This window comes from Anolis sagrei, chromosome 2, assembly GCF_037176765.1.
Source record: "Anolis sagrei isolate rAnoSag1 chromosome 2, rAnoSag1.mat, whole genome shotgun sequence".
NCBI lineage: Eukaryota > Metazoa > Chordata > Lepidosauria > Squamata > Dactyloidae > Anolis > Anolis sagrei.
In genome coordinates this window covers 80,753,859-80,776,047 of record NC_090022.1, presented here as the reverse complement: position 1 = coordinate 80,776,047, position 22,189 = coordinate 80,753,859, and the positions used below count along the sequence as shown (strand labels likewise).

The 22,189-nt window shown below is 39.1% G+C and overlaps 1 protein-coding gene across 5 annotated transcripts in view; it reads left to right on the top strand.

Annotated features, from left to right (window-relative positions):
• The window catches only part of SGCD (sarcoglycan delta), a 630,158-nt gene that overhangs the window by 569,414 nt on the left and 38,555 nt on the right, over window positions 1-22,189 (top strand). For all 5 annotated transcript variants that reach the window (XM_060765538.2, XM_060765537.2, XM_067463658.1 and 2 more), the window contains one exon: window positions 1,503-1,575. In XM_060765538.2, coding sequence (XP_060621521.1) covers window positions 1,503-1,575 — 73 coding nt within the window. The remainder of the gene's footprint in view (window positions 1-1,502; window positions 1,576-22,189) is intronic.

Below are 22,189 nucleotides of genomic sequence, written 5' to 3'. Positions count from 1 at the left end.
AGAATTGCAGCAATAAAGATGAACATGTTACTAGAGGTGTGTAAAGCTTTGGACCTCCATTTTGTGATCTAAAAGTATTATGAAATGATACATGTGTATAAACTGCAAAGGTTTTAGAAAATTGATGAGTTAATACTTTGAATTAAAATAGAAAAGTGTATAACTTCAAGAAAATTGATATCATAGATATATTCATTTATGTACAAAGATTTATTATGTGTAGATCCTATGTGAATGAATTATAACAAATATTTACATGTATATTACTAATCACCTAACAAATGAAATTAATTTTAAGATATGTATATAGCTGGCTGCAATTAGAGTAGAAAAATAGAGTTTGCATTAGTTAATTGATAAAATAAGAAGAAGAAATACTACACGGAGTTGGAAAAGAAGAGAAAGGAAGAAGGGACAATAAAAGAAGATAAAAGAAACTGTGTTAGATTCAGAAGGACAATTTATTATTCTTGTTAGAAAAGATGTCAAAGTTTGAACTTTTACTTTACTTCCATCCTTTACTAAAGAATGTGTATAATACTTCTCTATTTTTTTGATGAAGGGGATACCTTTTGTAATTTTCTTTTTTAAAATTTACTTGTAAAAACTTCCTTAATTTTTTCTAAAAATCAGAACTGAAACTTTCTGAAACTTGACAGGCTTAAAGTCATAAATGTTGCCTACAAGTGTGCCACATTTCATCCTGATAACCATAAAAATAATGGAGAAATGAGCCTCGCAATTTTCCCCATTGTCATTAATGGAATGTATTTTAACTAAGAAATTATGAAGCCTCGGAGGTTCAGATTACGAATCAGAACAGGACCCCTACTGTCAACTGAATCTACAAATATAACTCCGTTCCTTTTTAAAGTAAACTGTTTTGCCAAAAATTATCCTTAAATTGACATTTTAAAAATGTCCAAAAGCTTTTATAAGGTTAATCAATAACCAGCATTGTACACATATATGCATATACAGTATTCTGAAATCTGAAAGAAATCCCAGACACTGCTGGTCCCAAGCATTTTGAGTAAGGGATACTCCACTGCACAAGGACATTTTCACATGAAAAGATGGCACACCATGGGGGATTTTTTTTCCTTCCATAGAAACACTTTGCAGGGAGAACAAAGTTAAGGCCCACCTCTTAACAACTTTTCGGGAATGTTTTTTTCCCTATTCTGTGGGAATAATAATTCAGGTCAGCTTGTGATCTGCAAAAGATGGAGAGCATGGAAATGTTACCTTTTTGGACCACAACTCCTGGGATGCCCAGTGAGCATGCTTTTACACCTTGCAGAAAGGTTCTTGAATTGAAAAGTTGGACAACTATGTTGATGATATGGTGCTCATTAGTCTTACTCAGGATATTGATAAGAATATGTGTTCAGAGCTGCAGTTTCATTAATGGTAAAATACATCACTTTGTGGTTTGAGTACCACTCCCCTATTAACAGTTTATAATATATGCACTTTGTGTTTATGTTTTGTGATTTCAGGAGCAGAAGGCACAGTGTTCCCTAAATCCATAGAAACTCCTAATGTCAGGGCAGACCCCTTCAAGGAACTAAGGTAAATTTTGAAATTTTGTTTCTGTGTTACTTGAAGGTATTTGTCTTGCAGTCATTCTGGCTGGTGGCATTTCACCTTGCAATCAAAGCAGGAGACAGATTCTCTTGTGATCAAGCATAGTTGCCAAGGAATGACAACAAGGGAGGTATGCTTCTACTCCCCTTCTGCAATTGATTCTTTTTAGAAAGGAAGTTTTAAGATGAAAAGAAATAAACTCTGAGCTCAACTACATGATAGAAGACTTCAAGAGGCCACACTGAATGATAGACTGAAAGAATGCAGTGGAGTGATACAGTGGTCAAATTACAGTTTGCACAGATTCAGCTCTTCCATACCTGATACACAGCTGAGGAGAGAGACTGTAGAAGCATCTTCGTTGTGTCCCTGAATACAGGTGTGAAATGATCACATCAGCCTCAGGTACTGAAAGCCTGGAGGATCCCATTGGACATCTGTGAATGATGCAGTAGGCTTACATCTGGCTAGAACAGTGGTTCTCAACCTGTGGGTCCTAAGGTGTTTTGGCCTACAACTCCCAGAAATCCCAGCCAGTTTACCAGTTGTTAGGATTTCTAGGAATTGTAGGCCAAAACACCTGGGGACCCAGAAGTTGAGAACAATTGGGCTAGAGGGACATAACCAGATGTTTTTTGTAGTTCTAACCCTGACTTTTCAACACAGGTGGAGGGTAGGTCTAGGGTTTATGCAGTTCTGCTTGAGAACCTACTATACTACACTGAGTCATTCAAGACTGCATCCACTATATAGAGTAGAGTGATATGTTGGTCACTCCATCATGTGAAAAGATTCTGTGACACAGTAACATATGCACGTCATATAGAAACCTGAATGAATTACCTGAAATCTTGTCCTTTCCTATCATTTTTACTCATTGCTAAAGATCACTAACATGTTCATATATCTATCTTCCAACCTAACGATTAATGTCTAATCTCTTTGTACCATAGCCTCATCACCGAGTCAATGCCTCAGGCACATACAGTGTTTTACAAAAGTCACACTATGTGGGCCTCCAAATGCACATGCACTCAAAACCCTGGACTTGGGTTTCTTTCTCTTTCTAATCCCACTCTGGCACTTTCACAAATGTCTTGTCTGTTATTAAGAACCACAAGTTCCAAATGATTACACAGCCATCACTCTCCACAGACATCCTATCATTCTTTTTCTGACAAATGGTTTTGGATCACTGGCTGCTTTACAAGTGTGGGATCACCTTTTCTGCAATCAGGCATTGCACTTCCCTTGCTAGAGTGGCATCGCCACTTGGCTGTCATCTTTTTCTCTTGTCTTTTTCTTATATATCTTCTCCTTGTGGTGGCTTGGTGAATTAGTGTAAAGTTAAGGTAGCATTTGTAATAGACCTAAGGATGTCACATTTGTCATTTCATAAAAAGAAAAAGTATGATGTCTTATAACAGCCTTTCATCGTATTTGATCTGAACCACTTTTACATAAATTGTCCATGCTTGGCTTATACATTTCTTATTGTCACAAAAGAAAATATACAGAGTAAAATGTTCTTCAGTTTCATTTAAAAGTTGTGGGGAGTACATTATTATTATTATTATTATTATTATTATTATTATTATTATTTACTGTATTTATGTACCTCCTTTCTCACCCCTGGGGGGACTCAAAGTGGTTTACACATAAATAATGGCAAAATTCAGTGCCTTACATTGGGCACCGATACAATGCCAACACAAACAATTACAATAGTAAACCACAATTAAACATAAATCATAATTAAAACAATACATCAACAAGCATTAAACAGTCTTGTCAGTCACATCGCCGTTCCAGTCAATGTCCCTCTAAAATGCTACATACATCTACTGTCCGAAGGCCTGGTCCCAGAACCATGATTTTTTTTCCTAAAAGCCAGGAGGGAGGGAGCGAATCTTATCTCATTTGGGAGTGTGTTCCATAGGCAGGGGGCCACAGCCAAGAAAGCCCTGTCTCTTATCCCCACCAGACGTATTTGTGCTGTTGATGGGAGCAAGAGCAGGGCCTCCCCAGATGATCTTAGATTATGAGGTGGAACATAGGGGTAGATGTGTTAGAACAAGTAAGCTGGGCCAGAACCGTATAGAGCTTTATAGGTCAAAACCAGCACTTTGAACTGCTTCACTTGCCCATGGCTAAAGTGCTTGCCATTTAACTGCCAGTGAGCTATGAAAACCCTCCTTCTTCCCATTTGCTTATTTTTTAAAGTTATCTTGGCATGTTCCAAATCAAAACAAGATGAGTTTGCAACTCTGGAACCCATTTTCAGAAACTCAAGCACTAAAGCCCTAGATGCCACAGCACTTTACTTGGCAGTGTACACCAGCTACCAAATTAACTGACAGAACAGCAAGTTGGGCAAAACAGGAAAGAAGAAGGGAGCAAATAGTAGCTTGTGAGATTTTTGCTGGAACAATGGGAGAAACTTCATCATCTTTGCCTACTCCCCTCAGTTTCAAGCATGTTTGACCCCACAATGGTAGCTATTTGGATTTCTACACAAATTCATGTTTCTTTTAAAGAAGATATATTGAGAGCCACCAATAGTTTATCCCCTTTTTCCATTTCTATGTTTGTTTGAAGCTGTCCTCCATGAAAGAATCAAGATACCATATCACAGAATACTTTTTTTTACTTCTCCCCCACTTCTGTAAAGTGATTTTGCACCAAATTAAAATAAGGTGTTAAAAAGAATTGTGATGCCTACAGGTAAGAAAAGCTAAAAGCTGACTGGTGATTTCTCTTCCACCTTCCTCACTCCCCTCCAAATTATTCTGACCTATGCAAGACCTGTTAAAGGCATGAAAATGAGACTCCTAGTGTTAAGAAAAAAGGAAGCCAATATGATTATACATAGAAAGTACCAAATGGCAAAGGAAATGTGCTTTTGCTCTGAGCTCAGCAGAAAAGTATTCTCCTCTACCATGTAGAGCATTAAGCTCTCTAAATAGTCCATGTGAGACCTATTCTTCCAGGCAGTGATTTCAAGGCCATTTTCAGCTAATACAGGAAACTCATTCTGCAAAATAATAATTCTGAGGCAAGCTGTACTTCTTATCATTATGTGCTGCCAAGTTTTTAAAAGAAAAATCTGGGGACAAATCTGAGATTATTGTAGTCATAAGGATTAACAGTGAATAAGCAGGTGTACCAAAAGATGAATGATGCTGAAAGAAGAGAGACGTTGCCAGAAAATTGAACATTTTTCTCAATCTATGGACATCATTTCACTAGGGAGGCAAGTCAGAACTGAAACAGGGCCAAAAGTGTCATGGCTATTGCTGACAATGAAGATGTGGGTGTGGTGAAGGATTATTTCTCCCAGCATTCAAGTTGGGCTCAAATACAAAGCAACAGCATGTGCAGCCAGACATTGAAGAACCCACCACATTTACCACTCCTCTGGGCACAGAGCAAGGGCAGGATCAAAGCCTTTAGATGAAGTACAGGAATTAAGTATTCCAGCCCAGCTACAATTAAGAACAAACGGGTTTCCAGTGTGTAGATCAAGTCATTTGGATGAGAAGACAGCCAGCAGGTGGGATCACTTGAGAGATCTCCATAAATAGCCAAAGCTTGGAATAGCTAGTTGCTATTAACAATGTTGGTGGTACAGTTGCAGTCCTGTGTGTTGACTATTGGGAGTCTGTATCCACAAGATTCTAAACAATATAAAACAAATAAATTATAATCATTTATGGAAAAAAGTTAAGTAAATACAACATTGGAAAATGAAAGTGAAACTATCGAATTCCTTTTGAAAAAATAATTTAAAGCAGCAAAATTTTGGGAAGATTGAGTTACAAGAGTTACAAGAATATGCAGAAGTGCAACCATGGGGCCATGGATGGGTGGATTGGTACAATTGCATGAATGGGAAGAGGTGCAATAATGAGGGTGCTCATGGCGATATATATCTGCCATTTCTAGTTGCATGATAGTGGCTTTGTGTGACAAAATCCTATAGTCACCAATATTTATTGGAATGGCAAGTGGCTGTATGTATATGAAAGGATTGTCCATCTAACTTTGAAATTGGATTCAGGTTTAGGTATGTGACTGGCTGAAGTGGACTTCCTCACATCTTGCTTATCATGGCAATGTTCTATTCCACCAAATGCTACCTAGAAGGTTGACGGCTCAGGTAAAAGGGAAATCTCCAAAAATCTCCAAAGACTAGAAAAAAAGTCTTCCTTTTGAGTTGCCATTACCTTGTGAGACGTTTTGGAGGAACTGAAGGGACAGCTATGAGAAGTATGGGACAGAACATACTGTTTAGGTCATCCCTATTGTGTATATGTGCTTTCAAGTCACTTGTTGATTTAGGTGAATCATGGACTTTCATATGGTTGTCTTAGACAAGGAAAACTCAGAGGTAATTTTTTCCAGTTGCTTACTTTAAAATCTAGCTGACAGCACCTGCTATTTATTGTCTGTCTCCCATCCTAGGGCCCTTCCACACAGTCATATAATCCAGGATATCAAGGCAGAAGATCCCACAATATCTGTTTTGAACTGGGTTATCAGAGTCCACACTGCCATATATACTGGTTCAAAGCAGAACACATGGGATTTTATTCAGCTGTCTGGAAGGGGCTCAAGTGGTGACCAGGACTGGCCCTGCTTTGTTTCAAGAGCAGATGGAGTCAGATATCTTTAGGGTATTTAAGTTGGCACCTAAATCTTAATCCAGACCATTGGGTATTAATCTGTGGACCATGTTGGTTGGAGAAGAGATATAAATTCTCCTCTCCACAAAAAACAAGAAAAAAAAACAGATAAAACATTTTTTTAATCCTATCATTTTGGAAAAAAATGAAAACGAGGGGGGGGGGATTTGGGAACATTTTCTTTTAAAATAATGAATGCAGTCTGTTAAACAAGGTGTTAGTATGTTTACTCCCACAAACTTCATTTCTCAAAGCTATTTAACGGAGAGACAGCAATTCCTTTTCTCAGTTCTTTCTATAGAGATTAATCCTTTATGTCCACATAACAGTATGGCAGACTAGAAGATACAAAATAAATTCCACAGCACTCTTGCGTCCTTAATCTTGACCTTTTCATTTCTAACATTTCCCTGAAATTAGAAGTCAAATTGCTTAGGTTATGTGGAATGACAGGAAATTTCATGTTAGCAGCAGATCGCAACAAGTAATCATCAGATATTATTCATACCTTTGTGCTTTAAATGTGGATTCTGTTGTCTCTGTTTTGAGATCTGAATGTCTCTGAGCTAAATGTTAACTTGTTAAAATAAATCTGAAATTAAATGGGCAATGTTTTCATTGCCTTCTGTCCACTGAGTACAAATCAAGGTCCCGATCTCTTTCCTGCTGATAGTAATGGATTTTTTTCAGACAGTAAAGAGACTGCCATCTTCTTTCATAAATCTATAAATAGTGAAGATAGGCACGCTGCAAGGAAGGAGTTTTAATGTAAAAGCAACTGAAGTACAGCCGCTTTTCAGAGTGAGGGGAATTAACAAGCACAAAGTAAGAGAAGCAAAAGTGATCTTATAATAAAAGGAATTAGGTGCATAATTCCAGGCCTACAGGCAATTTAGAAATCTCAGACTTTTGAAGTCAAAAATCTGATGCTACAGAAGACGTGGCTGCAAAAACTTGCAGCAGTGTTAAATCCGCAATGATAGTAGAATCATAGATTTGACAGGTCGTGTAAGCCCACTACTCACTGTAGGATCTCCAAATAGATCATTCCCAGCAGTGATAGCATTAAAGTGTTGCAAAGGAGCCCCCATCAACATAATGAGCACAGAGAGTTAAACCAATTTAAAACTATACATTAAAAGCACAATGTAATATATTGCGTCAGCAGGCTGAGTATGATCTACAATGTTTCCCTGGTGTTTCTGCTTGTTAAGGCATTAGACCTCATTGTTCTTGATTGACAGATGTTGAGGCCTCAATAGTGCAGGTGAATTTAGCTTCCAAGCAGCCAAATCCAGTTCAGAGAGGCTATGAAAGGGAACCTGCTTTTTCAGCTTGGTTCTTCAGTCTGTCAGAAGTTGTGACTGTAATGAGAAATTATTTCCAAAGTGCTTTCCAGAGATAACAGGATTTCCAAATTCTCCATTACCTTCTGGTTAAGGGCTCTTTGGCTTGAGTTCAACAAAGCCAACTCTTCTTCTGTGAAATACACAACCACCTCCTCAAAAGTCTCCTGCTGTACTCTCTCAGATGCTGGTCTGAGTTCATCATGAGGAAGAGATGCACTAATACTTATAGACCAGTGGTTCTCAACCTGGGGTCCTCAGATGTCTTTGACCTTCAACTCCAAGAAATGTTTTAATTTCGTTTAACCTCATTTAGATTTTTAACTAAATGCTATTTAATTGTTGAATTGTTTAAGGCACTGAATTTTGCCTCTGCTGTGAGCCGCCTTGAGGACGGGATATAAATATAGATAATAATAATAATAATAATAATAATAATAATAATAATAAATGGATGACGAATCTGGATCATGTTTTTGATGATGAGACAATAGTGAATAGTGAATGGTTATTGTAGTAATTGTTTATTAATTATGTAATATGTTAAGTTGTTAACTGTTTTTACACTGTAGCATTGAATTTTTGCTGTTCTTATTTGTTGTGAACCGCTGTGAGTCACCTTCGGCTGAGAACAGCAGTATATAAGTAAAGTAAATAAATTAATAATAATAATAATAATAATAATAATAATAATAATACATGGGTTGAATGAAAAGTAATACCTCCACCTTTGTTACTTAGGTTTGGATGGGAATATTTTAATAAATCAAATGCAGAAAGAATCCTTAGAATGTGCTCTTTAAATACCGCTATTCATTTTTCCACATAATCACCAGACAATTGGATACATTTCTGCCAATGATGAACATGCTTTCTGAAGCTGTTGCAGAAGAAGTCAACACTCTGTTTCCACAACCCATCATGCATAGATTTTCCGATAGCCAAGCAAAGCAATAATGTGACCCACACGTTCTTGTGAAATGCTGATTATGTTTGAAATTTCTCTCTGAGTTATACAACGATCATCCTGAATCAATCTGTCAACCTTTTGCTTGTGAAACACGGTGGTTACTGTCACAGGACATCCAACTCTTTGTTTGTCACTCAAGTCAGATGTTCCCACCTCAACATCTGTAAACTTGCTCTGCCCAATGACACACAGTACTCAAATCAACACAATCACCATAAACAGCTTGCATTCTCTGATAATCTCCTTTAGGGTGTCACCTTCTGCTGTCAAGAATTCAATGATTGAACGTTGCTTAAGTCGCATTGACCGACCATCTGTGCAGGGTTCCATACTTTGCATTTTAACAACACAACCGTTCAATGCTAAGGCTTCCCGCCAAAATGGAACTGTAGAGGAGAGTCTACTGAACAAGCCAGTATCTGCCGCATACCAGCACTGCCATCTGTTGAGGAGTTAACGACAAAGGTGGAGGCATTACTTTTCATTCAACTGTCATAATAATAATAAATAATTCTAACAGCTGGTAAACTGGCTGGGATTTCTGTGAGTTGTAGGCCAAAAACATCTGGGAACCCCAGGTTGAGAACCATTGTTATAGACCCAGTTCTTCTTCCCTTGCTCATTGAGAGAAGACTTTCCTTCTCTGTCCTGCATCATCCACCTTGGCTGCTAACTTTCTGGATTCAGAAAAAAACACTTATCTAACTCAGTGATCCTTTCCAGAAACGAATCCTGCTCCTCTTCTTACTTCTCTGCCTGAGTCAGGAGGAAGCCTTCTGCCAGGGCCACTGCCTGGGAACTGGTCTCTGCTCCACATTCTCTCACCCAGGATGACATCTCAGGGGGAAAGAGAGCCAGGAACCGTTCAAAGACCACCAAGTCCAACATTTCAAAGTTGTTGTTTTTTTTTGTCGTGTCAGGAGCAACTGCTCCTGTTGTGTAAGAATTGGCCATCTGCAAGGACGTTGCCCAGGGGACGCCCAGATGATTTGATTTTTTATCATCCTTGTGGGAGGCTTCTCTTATGTCCCCACATGAGGAGCTGGAGCTGATAAAGGGAACTCATCCACCTCTCCCCAGATTTTAACCTGCGACCTGTCGGTCTTCAGTCCTGTCGGCACAGGGCTTTAACCCACTGCACCACCAGGGGCTCCCAATTTCAGCCTTGGTGTGTCTTTTTGGCCAGAGCCACTGGCAGCAGAGCAGGTGCTGCTGGCTGCAAACCTCCCAAGGTCCTGACGTCTCCCTATAGCCAAAGCCCCTGAATTGCTGAAGTAAGCACTTCCTCCTGCAGGCTCTTCAGTGTGGCTCTTTTTTCAAATGCTCTACTCGGCTTGGCCTGAATGAGTGAAGGGCCTTTTCCCAGGTTGGGCTCAAAAGATTATTACCCTCCCATCCTTTCAGTTGGAGCTTTCACTATTGCCAGGTTCTCCTGTTTGGTCTCCTCCTTGACCAAACTCTCTGGAAGGGGATATCTCTCCCTAGGAACCACATCATGGTGGTATCCAAGGGATAAAAATATTTAAAATAATACACAGATTTAAAACAAATGTTAAAAGCAAAACAAAAATGCTTTTTTATTTAAAATGAAACAGTTAAAACAGGAAAACAACTTTAAAGGACCCAAAGCCAGAAAGAAGAGCACAATTTTAGCAGCCTGCCAGAAGCTTAGGCGAGATGGGGGCAGCTTAACTTCCCTTGGCAGGATGTTCCACAGTCAGGGTGCTGCTATAAAGAAAGCCCTGTGTTGGGAGAGGCAACAGAGCATCCACTGTTAGTTATTTATTTCAATAAGACAGAAAGAAATAGGCTCTGTACTATAACTGCACAAGAAAAGAAAAAGGCTTCCCTTTACACCATTCTAGTTGTACTCTACTAACCTTGAGTAGAAAATAGATGCTAATAAATGCAGTACTTTAAAAATATTAATAATCGTCATTCCATATTCTCTGGCAGATTCATTCAGTGAAAAGGCTTAATGCTTAATTACAGTGCTCATCCTTCCCTCAAGTGCACATGACACACGGCAGACACATTTTTACAATGATATCTGTGGAGGAATGAGTGGCAATGTTATTGCGTTATTCATCAGAGGATCTAGTATGCCAACAGAGTACTGATTAAGAGGAAACTGTGACACTTATCCTTGACTGGCCATAGCGGTCCAAGGACTGCTTTTTGAGGCAATGAGATGCCTGGAGTGCAGGTTGGAAGTCTTCTGGGAAATGATTTTAAAATGCAATTTAGCTTGTGTAGCATCTACATAATGAAAATATTTATGGAAATATTTCTTTCCATTGATATTATGCAAACTGTCAGGTACTGGCCAGAGCAAATAACAAAACTTCTGCATGGCTTCTGGCTCTCATAAGATTTTAGCATAATTCTTTTTGCATTGTTAGTGAATGGGTTATACAGGTCAATTAGAGATAAAAGGAGGGGACAGAAGGTACTGTTATAATGAGAAATTTAAAAATGTGCTTCATTTCAAAATTACCCTGCTCAAGGATATTAACCTAAAATATTTCAATGTAAAACATATTCAATATAACGTATTCAGTCAACTGACAAACCACCTCTTTCAGTTCCACAAGTGTTAAGGACTTTTTATGTTTACTCAAACTCAAAAAAAGCATTGAGATAAGGGCCATGCTCTTAAGAGAGGCATTATTTAGGTATTGTGGGTGATGTGGGTTCTCAATGTAGTGATTAGTTCCAGTTTCACTCAAACTTGAAGTGGGATGGCTATCATTTGAGTAGCCCACAGAGGGGAATGGGAAGATTTGCTAGACAGCGTGGCAAACCTGGCGGACAGGGTGGGAATCTATTATGCCACGCTCTGCATTGCCCACAGTGATGCCTTCCCCATCCCATGGGGAAAACGTCTCTGCCCTGCTTTCCCCCGTGCTTGCCCTGTTGCAGGCAACAAGAACACAGGAAGCTTCAACAGTCCCCCTAGGGGTGAGAAAAGTGGTATATAAATACTGTAAATAAATAAATAAATAAATAAATAAATTCAGAGATGTAGCCCAGTCAGAAGTAGCTCTGCATGGTTTGATGGGATCTGGCAAGCTCTGTCCCTGAATTGTGTTGAATACATCCTAGGACAGATAAAAGCCTCAGTGTGATGAGGTTTTGAGTCTACAGTCCGTTTACAGTCTACATCCATTATAGAGATACTATTGTTATTTTTAACACCTCTCAAGTTGGCTTTAACTTGCAGCAACTTAATGAGAGAGCTCCGAGACGCTTGTCTATTGGCGATCCTATTAAGATCTTGCAAATTCAGGGCCATCACTTCCTTGCCTGAGGGTGTATCTATGCTGTATAATTAATGCAGTTCGGCACCACTTTAACAGTCATGTCTCAATGCTAGGAAATCATAGGAGTCATAATTTAATCAGCAAATGAGAAGGAGAATAGTTTTGTCCTCATTTGCCTAGGTCGCTGGCCTGTCTCCATTTGTTAACACCTGACTACCTTTAGTTCCTTCGGTGCTAACCATAAGCCTGAGCCATAAGTCATGGGTGAGACCATAAATTTGAGCTTATACTGAATATAAGAGCTGTGCCTAGTTCCACTAATTACACAGTCTGCTATCCTATTGTTCCATTTACATGTGTCTTTCTGTTGTAGACTAAATAATATTTTGCCAAACTAAGTGCCTTCAAGCCATAAATCTCATATCATACCCATAAAATTGTGTATCCCATTAGTCAGTTATGCCTTTGTCTTTAGGCAATATACATTATTTTACTTTTTTAGGCAGGTTCAGTACCTGGCAAAATTCACAATCCATAGAAGACTGGAGGGATCACTGTCTTTTCCCAGCCTATGCTGCAGGCAAGGCTGTTCAATGAGGCTCTGTTTCCAGAAGAAGAAAAGGGAACTAAGAGAAAGAAATGGGTCTCAATGTATAACCTAGAATGCTTTTGTTCTGCAGGAAAATTGGGAAATTAAGCCACAGAGACTTAATCAGAGATGTAGGTATCTTTCCCATCACTCAGGGCCCTTCCACACAGCCATATAACCCAGAATATCTGCTTTGAACTGGGTTATCTGAGTCCACACTGCCATATATCCCAGCAGAATATGTGGGATTTTATTCAGCTGTGTGGAAGGGGCCTCCGTTGCAACGTTCCGGTATCAATTTAACTGTCACTGCTGCATTCTCTGCATGTTAAGCCTGGGATTTGCTATTCGGTAAAACACTAGAGATTTCTGGCAAAGCTTATGTCATGAAACTATAAATCTTGGGATTCCACAGGGTGGACCCATAGTATCAAAGTATACAGTAGTGTAGTGTGAAAAAGCCCCTATTTATTTCGCAATATAATACTTTTTGTTTGAATTTAAAGTTATGGTGAAAAATATCCAAGTGAGGAAAAAGTTAAGTATTATTCCATAGAAGTATTGCCGTTTCATTCTCAGGGCTTGCTCATGTGGCCATTTATGTAGGAATAGTTGGGCATTATCAGTTAAGAGAAGTTGGTTATCTAAAGCTTTTCTGCATGCTCTTGTCCTGATCTGTGAAGCAGCTTCAGAACATTGAAAGTTGGACTGAGTGATAAAGACCTGGGATTCACATGATCACCTTCTCTTTTCACTTCCTTCCTTGTCATGTAGCCTTCAGAAGAATTTGAGAATCAGATTTGTTCATCCATTTGTACTGTACTATACTGTAGGCTGGCATTTAAAATGTTTGCCATTTGTATGTTGTAAACCTCCTTGAGACCCCCCACCCCCCAGGGCTGAGAAAAACAGGAATAAATTTGATACATGTTCATCTTTCACCAGTTGTGTCAGCCTATATATCTCAGCTTTCATCAGCAACAAAATTGAAAAGGTTGGAGTAGTTTGGGAAAAAAACTTTAAAAAATTTTAACCAGCAAGAACTTGAAGCTTTGTAATCTTGAAGTTTCATATCCTATAAAACCATCAGTCCATGTTTTTGCTTACCTATTCAGAACTGAACCAAACCATTTATTTCCAACATATATGTATCTATAAAGATATCTACAGTGTGAAATAGTGTGTGTGCATAGATGAGCATGAAATATAGAATGGAAAGTTAAGTCATCCAAAAAAATTGGAGATTGGCCCAGATGTTTACATAAGCAGAGATTTGGCAAAAGGAGACTATTATTTACTGTGGTGGAAGTGAGCATTATAACTGGGAGGTTTAAATAATTGAAGGTTGGGCAAGATGGTTGTAGTATAATATAATTAAGCTTTTTGGCTCTTGGTCCACTGTTGTTACTACAATGAACACTTTGTTCCAGACATTCCATCTGTTGTCTGCAGTTGGAAATCAATAGCCATTTTATAACAATGTAAAAGCCAGAAGTAATAGGTATTCTTTTGAAGTATAATGGGATTTTTAAATGCTTCAAAATACAATATTTTGTAAACTTCTATTGAGAGCTCATAAATATGTGTGTTGTGTTTGTGAAGTTTTTACCCACAGTTAAATTATACATAGCATGAATTATAGCTGTTTTCCTCTAACATCAAACAGAAATAGCTATGTCCCCCAATGGCTTAGAGTGATTTTATCTTTTAATGATAGGTTGCTGCTGCTGAGCTGTTCTTCAAGTGTATAATTCTGTGCAGATTTAAACCAAAGGACAATGTTAGCTGACTGGGTTTCTTTTTTAAAAAAAAAAACATTATATTCAGTGGTATCCAGCTCTACGGTATGTCAGAGCCACCCATGATTTTGTGAAAGCGATCTAATTCCATCTCTTATAAGAATGTAGCCCTTTTCTTTACCTAACAGCACAGAGTCCAAATAGCTAATCTGGGATAATTTCTAAATAAGAATCTGATACAAAATCAGTGGTTGCGGAAGCTATAATCTTATTCTTTCAGTGTCAGAAGGGAGTGCTTTTGGCCAGCAACTTTGGATGAAGCATGTTCAATGTGAAGCTGTCATTTCAGGAAATAAATTGAATATTCTACTTTATTCAAATCACCATGGGGAGGAGGGGTCGCAGTAGTCTTTCGGCAGTCCTTCGCTGTGGTCAAATGCGCTGTATAGCAAACTTCTGGGTTTGAGTGTGTTCACCTAAAGGTGGGAAACTGTGATAGCTTGGGGATTCTGCTGGTGTACCATCCACCCCGCAACTCAGCACTTTCCCTGTCTGAGCTAGCAGATATGGTCTCCAGTTCGGCTCTGGTCTCCCGGCACTTGATTGTGCTGGGGGACTTTAACATTCATGCAGAGACCACTTTAACAGGAGCGGCTCAAGACTTCATGGTCGCCATGATGACCATGGAGCTATCACAAGTTATATCTGGACCCACCCATCAGGCTGGACATAACTCAACCTAGTTTTTGTTGCGGACAGCGAAACGGTCAGAGTGGAAGAGCAAAATATTCTTCCATTTTCATGGTCTGACCATCATCTGATCAGTGTTAGACTTGCTGTGACCTCTAGCCTTCGCAGGGGTGGAGGACCAATTAAGATGGTCCGCCCCAGGAGACTGATGGATCCGGATGGATTCCTGAGGAAACTACTTGAAATCTTTCTCTTTGAAAACCCTATCCCAGTTATATCCTACCTTGTTCATGCCCAGCATTATTTTTTTAAATTTTAAATTATTACATTTGGCCCGGCCATAGGTTTTTAAATGCTTGTGTGTTATTGTTATTGTTGATTGTTTATTTTTTTGTTTATGAGATTTATATTAACTGTTTTGTATTGATTGTTTTGTTACTTCCTTTGTTTCTTGATGTACTGTGGGCTTGGCCTCATGTAAGCCACACCGAGTCCCTTGGGGAGATGGTAGTGGGGTATAAATAAAGTTTATTATTATTATTATTATTATTAATATTATTATTACTACTACTATTATTATATAGAGAAAGACAGAGACAGTGTCAGGACCCAGAAGCCTTAAACAATGCCAGACACAAAATAAAGGTTCAAGCACAGCTTTATTGTATACAAATGGACCTACAAAGCACTTAACTTCAGTGCTAAGGGTCTCAGGAGTGATTTGACATCAAAAAGAAGTCATTACAAGAAACAAAAATATAATCCGGATTATAATGCTGCCTTATAATCCGGGTTAAACAAAAACTGAAGCAAACTGCTTGAAAATCGAAATGGTATCAAAACACAGTCACAGAAGCAGGAAAAATGTGGTTTCAAAACTAAGAAATGTTTCAGTCACAAAGATATTAAAGTTCAAAGTCCAGAAAAGCCAAAAGCGTAGTCAAACCGGTCCATGGTCAATCCGTTGGTAAACAAGGCTGGAATGCTGGAATCACGAGGAAACAGGAGTACAGGAACACACGAAGCTGTAACCCAGAACCCAAGGTAGAAAGTTGGCAGCACAAAGAATTATGTCCTATAAAGACACTTTGCCTTCTGAGAAATATAGTCCAAACTGAACTTACTTTTATCTCAAAGTTCTTCCTCAGAGCTTGATGAGCTCCCCACCCTCTCGTCATCACTCTCTGCTGCCCCCAAACCTGCAGCTGAGTGCCCATCCCTCCACCTCTGCCAACGATTATCAGGGTTCAGATCCTGCCAAGAGTCCCCTGGCTGCCAATCCCCAGTGAACCCCTCAAATTCCTCACTAGATGTGGGTTGGGTACAGATATCCCTTATGTGTTGCACACGGGTCCAATCTAATTCTTCCTCTTCTTCCATATCACTCCCAGACCCAGAACTCCTTTCAAACCCAAGGAAATCTTCATCCTCTGTTGGTGCACAAAGTATTTCCCGAATACGTTTCCTTTGTAACTCCCCTTCAGACTCTGGCTCGCGAGCAGCCCTCTTTACACCTCTGCTCACGTCCCCATACCTCATCTCACAATCGGAGAAGCCTGGAAACGTATCAGTGTCGCTTGGAGTCATAATGATTTCCCTAATGCACTGACGCTGCTGTTCTCCCTCCGACTCCAAAGTAGACCCGTTCTCCCTGCTGCTAGGAGTAGCAACTCCAGCAACACGCTGAACTACAACAGACAGATTGGAGATATATTTTTAAAATGTACCTATCCCCAGAAGTGCACTGTCTTAACCCTCACATTTCTGATTGCACTGTCTCAAAATCAAAAGCAGACATACACGTATTTATACTTTTATCATGGCAATAATAACAACTTCCCACTATTTGTTTGTGGACATGTTTGTTATGCCATGGAAAGAGCAGAAAGGTCCATCTTGGTCAGCTGTGTAAAAACAGCTGTGAAGCGCTGAACTGTTATTTATCTCCAATAAAAAAGTGGCCGCAGCTGCTTAAGCTACTTCGGGTGAAGCTATAAGAAATGCATGTATAACTATAGATGTGAAATATCTTTTTGGCAAGTAAAATAATGCAGTCATTCTTATTTCAGTTACATGAGGACAATGCGTCCTTAGACAGAGTGAGGCAAGTGACAATTATAGAAATGGATTTCAGACAATCTCACGTGACTTGTGAGTAAAGTAGAAAATGTGGAGGCAGAAATTTGATTACTATAGAAGTAATATGAAAGCAACTGCATGGTTCCAAGAAAAGAAATGCAAACTGAAAAAGAACTAGGTCTTTCAAGGACATGGGGTAAGAATTATTATTTTTTCTTTGAAGGTTGGCACAATGTGGGTGCATGGACTATTAAAGGAAAAAAACTTAATTGTATTTCCCTAGCTAAGATGTCTTAGTCAAATCTGTATTTATTTGTTGAGGAAGGAAACCTTGTAATGTCACAATTAAAATGGCAAGGAAAGGGGCCACATTCAGATCTCCTTCCTTCATTACAATGAATGCACAGGATTTTTTCTTATATACCCAGTTCTCCTCCTGTAGTTTGAGGCCCCATCCACACTGTCATAAAATGCAGTTTGAACTGCATTAATAATTATCAGTGCAGATGCATATAATGATTTTAACATTTTTGTTTATTTGGTTTTAACGTTTTCATTTACTTACCAATGTATTAATATATAGCATTGAATTGTTGCCTTTGTAAGGCTGCCCTGACTCCTCTTTGCGGTTGGGAAGGGCAGGATATAAATGTGATAGATAAATAAATAAATAAATAAATAAATACAGACTTATTTTTTGTCTACACTCCACAGAAGCCCTTAATCAGTACAATTAGTTGCCATATCTCCCAATTGATTCTGAAAGTCATAGTTCAAAAAAGTAACTTTCCCCAGCTCTGTTTTTTAGTTGTGTGCTTCCTCCCAGGTTTTGTTGGTTTGGCAGGGACTACAACAGTGAGCAAAGTCTAAAGATATTTTAAATAAGAGGGACAAAAGAGCAGGTGAGTAAGAGTGATGCAACAAATAATTACGAATGCAGGACTAATACTTTGTAAGAGCCATACACTTTCCCATTTATATTTGTATCTGCGCAAAAAAGAATTGAACAGGAACATAATTTTATAGACATGCCTATTCTGTTCTTAGCCAGTGCTCTTCTCCTTGTGAATCCTAGGCAACACGAAGGAGCAACACTACTAGCACAGGCAACAGTATTCCTATACCCTTCTTCCTTACTATCTTGGAGAAGAATGTTCTTGGACTGCAACTTCCATCACACCTAGCTAGCACAACCACAGCACATCTACTTTGCCAACATCATGAGAACCATGTTTCCCACATCTATTCTAGAGCAGTCAGTTTTTGCTGCCTGGCCTGTAGCAATAGAAGTATTGACCATACTCAGATGACAGAATGAGCCAGGAAAACACAAGAACCCTGATCTATCTGTTGTGAGCTATGTGTACTACTGCATGCAGCTCAAGTAGTGGAAACATCAAAAGAAATCTTGTTGCTTTGTTCCACTCCTTGTTCAGTTCAGGTGTGAACAACTGCAGTTTAAGTAGGGTTTTCTTTTAACCCAGTCCCAGCACACTGCACAATTCTACTAAACTAAAGAAAGAAAGGTTGTTTTCATCATCATCATCATCATCATCATCATCATTAATGCACAAATTTCTAACACTTTATGAGGATTTGGGAGGTCAGGGAGGATAGCGAGAAAAATGCTGTCTGGTTCTGGGGTTTGTGAGGTACACCAAGGCCACTAAGACATAGGTTCTGTGTGGGTGACATTTTTCTCACTTCTGGTTTGAGATCCTGTATGAATACAGATGCTTTCTGCCGTTCAGTTTCTTGTCGGGGTTGGGGGCAAGCAAGAAAAGAGAAAACAGCCATGTTCAGTTGACATTGTAAGGATTGGGGAGTGGTTAGTCACCCCCACTGCATGTCATACAAGATAATTCATAGTTTCTGTGGTTTCTTATCTCGCACTGTGAGGGAACCCATTGTGGGCCTGTGTCTGCCCACTCCATCCTTCTTCCAAACCATGCCAAACATTATCTATTGCACCTCAAGCATCCAATTATTTGATGGGGGGAATAAGTGTTGGGCTGGGCTGGAGCGGAATCACCACTTGCAGGGCAGGGCCTCCTTGACATGGTTGGTGGCAGCTACCTCAGGAAGCAACAAAGACAAATAGAAAGATGGTGACTTCTATCTTAGCAAGAGCCCTTCCATGCCAAGTTAAGGAAGTGGAGGCAGTAAGACACATAGGAGGGCAGTTGCTTGACCTTCATCAACATCTTGTTGGTGGTGCATGGTTAGCAACTGTGATGATGTGGGCAAGCTCCTCATTCTCTTTTTGCAGTATGTGAAACAAGCTTTGGTCCAGTTTCTTGCAGTAGTGTTGCAGCTACCAACACCATAACTTCCCTTGAGTCAGTACTAGTTCCATGCCAAGAAGGGAGTAGTCATGGAGCTAGTTTCTTCTGAAACTGAGCTCAGAGAAGCCAAAGTGGTGGTTGCAGTGACAGCTGCCCTGTTAGAAGCAGCAACATTATGCTCTCCACCTCCTCATCTTTACTTTGCCTACTTCCTCCTCCCAGAAAAATTTCCAAGGACTGAATCTCTGCCCTCCTCCTTTCTTTGCTTCAAATTCCTCTTCCCATGCCAATTAATGGTGATTAAGAAGGGTTGCCTGAGATGCTGGTGGTGTAAACATTTTGTCTTGTTATTACTTGCTAAATAAGTCACTAAAGCTGTTCCACTTTAAAAAGAACAACTATGTTCTAACTGTGTCATCTGAAACCAACCACAGGTGAGTCCTTTTTGCCTCATAAGGAATGGTATTCTTCACCTACCTGCTCAGCAGATAGCAGGTAGAAAAGAGGATTAAACACAGGGAATCTATTCAAATCATGTATTTAAGTATATGAAGTATTTTGGTATAATTCTTCCCTTCAAATTTTTCAGAGAATCTTGGGGAAAATGTAAATAAAGGATCACACTGAAACTACAATGGGTGCGTTGTCTTGATATTAGTAGTATAGCTATTATGAATTGTGCATCTCTTGTCTGAGGCACAAGACAAATGCCTCCCATGAGAATATTGGGAGAGTACTAGGTATATGCTAAGAAACCCACATTTGGAAACCATATCAGAAAGTTAAATCAGCTCTACAAACTGCAGGCAAGAGGCCCCAAGTTGACAACACATACTTATCCCTTCTACCGAATTCATGCATATATTCCCTTGGCTTCCTTTAAGTATTTATAGTACTATATCCATTCTTTAAGTATTCATCTTTCTAGAAAAAAAAAGTTAGTTGTCTGATCATTGCAAAACTTTTTTTAAAAAAAGTTTGCCAATTGTTTTTTTTTTAATGTTGAGATAGAGTTCTCGTGACCAACCCAATATATCACCCTGTGAGGTTACTTTAAAGGTCATTGATTTTCACCTTGGGTTACATAATACATTTTCTTCTGAAAGAGACTATCTGTTTCACTAAAAGAAAAGAAAAAGAAAATTGTCCGCAGCCAGATTTCATCAGGTCATGAAGGAGGCTTTAGGAATTGAGTTAAGAAAGTAAACAAAGCAAGAAATACCTAAACTGTTCAGGTTTGTTATCAAATGAGGCCATAAGGCAAGAAAAGGAAAATGACCTCCCAGCAGGTTTTAGTATGGCAAAAAAGTTAGGGCAGTGAAGAGGACACTGCAGCTAAAGTGTAATGTTCCTTTTCAGTGAGCTTAATGAAAATCTGCTTACATTTTAATATAATAAGAGAGGGAGCAAGAGGCAATGTGGTGCTGAAATCTATCTGTGGTGCTGAAATCTACCTGTGGTGGAGGATAAACTTGACTCTTTAGGTATTAGCATTTTAAGAGACAAGAAATAAAATTGTATATAATGAACATTATCTTCTTTTTATTATGAAAGATTTAGTGTTCTGGCTTTAATGATAGAGTAATAAATATAAATGGTTATTAATGGCAAGTCATTAAAATTGCTCAGTTTGATAGATAAAATACAGGATCTCCCTGTAATGTGTCAAAGGTTAGAGATTATTACTGCTTCAGAAGGCTCTTGAAATGAAGTTCTATGTATTATGACCATCAAAGTATTACAGAAGAGTATGTCTTCCAGATGACTTGTAATATATTCAAATTACAATCAGTGTGGCCTTTTAAAGTACTCAGATCTCTTGTAAAAAGAATAATGTCCTGTATTTATGTGGTCAGTGTTATCAAGTAGGAATCTGTCACACAGAACTTTACCACTTGTTTGCTTGGAGGGTATACAGATCCTAAAAGAAATGAGTGGGGTCAGAAGACATAAACATACACACACACGTTCATTTTGGCTATGCAAGTGAAATGTGCAGAAAGTCATATAAGCGGCATGTGTCAGATCTGTTTTGTAAAAGGCATACATACAACTCGATGTTAAGAAACATGGCTGGCAGAAATACAGTCAATTAGCACGTATGAGAGAAAACCATGACTTTCATTAGGTTTTCTTAAGCAAGGAATTTTCAGAGGTGGTTTTGCCGAATCCTTCTTATGAAATGTAGTGTACTGTACTTGGTATTCCTTGGACGTCTCTCATCTGGAAAAAAAACTAATCAAATGTGGGCTAGGCCAACCTATGGTTAGGTGGATCTGTAATTGGTTAAGCAAACAAGCCAAAAGAATGCTCACCAATGCTTCCTATTCATCCTGGAAAGAAAGTGATGAGTGGAGTGCCACAGGGTTCCATCCAGGGCCTGGTCCTGTTCAACATCTTTATTAATGACTTAGATGAAGGGTTAGAAGGCATGATCATCAAATTTGCAGATGACACCAAATTGGGAGAGATAGCCAATACTCCAGAAGACAGGAGCACAATCCAAAATGATTTTAACATATTAGAGAGATGGGCCAAAATCAACAAAACGAAGTTCAACAGGGACAAATGCAAGATACTCCACTTAGGCAGAAAAAATGAAATGCAAGGATACAGAATGGGGGATTCCTGGCTTGACAGCAGTACATGTGAAAAAGATCTTGTCCTCATAGACAACAAGTTAAAGTTGAGCCAACAATGTCATGTGGCAGCTAAAAAGCCAATGGGATTTTGGGCTGTGTAAATAGGAGTATAGTGTCTAGATCCAGGGAAGTCATACTATCCCTCTATTCTGCCTTGGTCACCTGGAATCCTGTGTCCAATTCTAGGCACCTCAATTGAAGGGAGATTTTGACAAGCTGGAATGTGTCCAGAAAAGGATGACTAAAACGATCAAGGGTCTGGAGAACAAGCCCTATGAGGAGTGACTTAAAGAGCTGTGCATGTTTAGTCT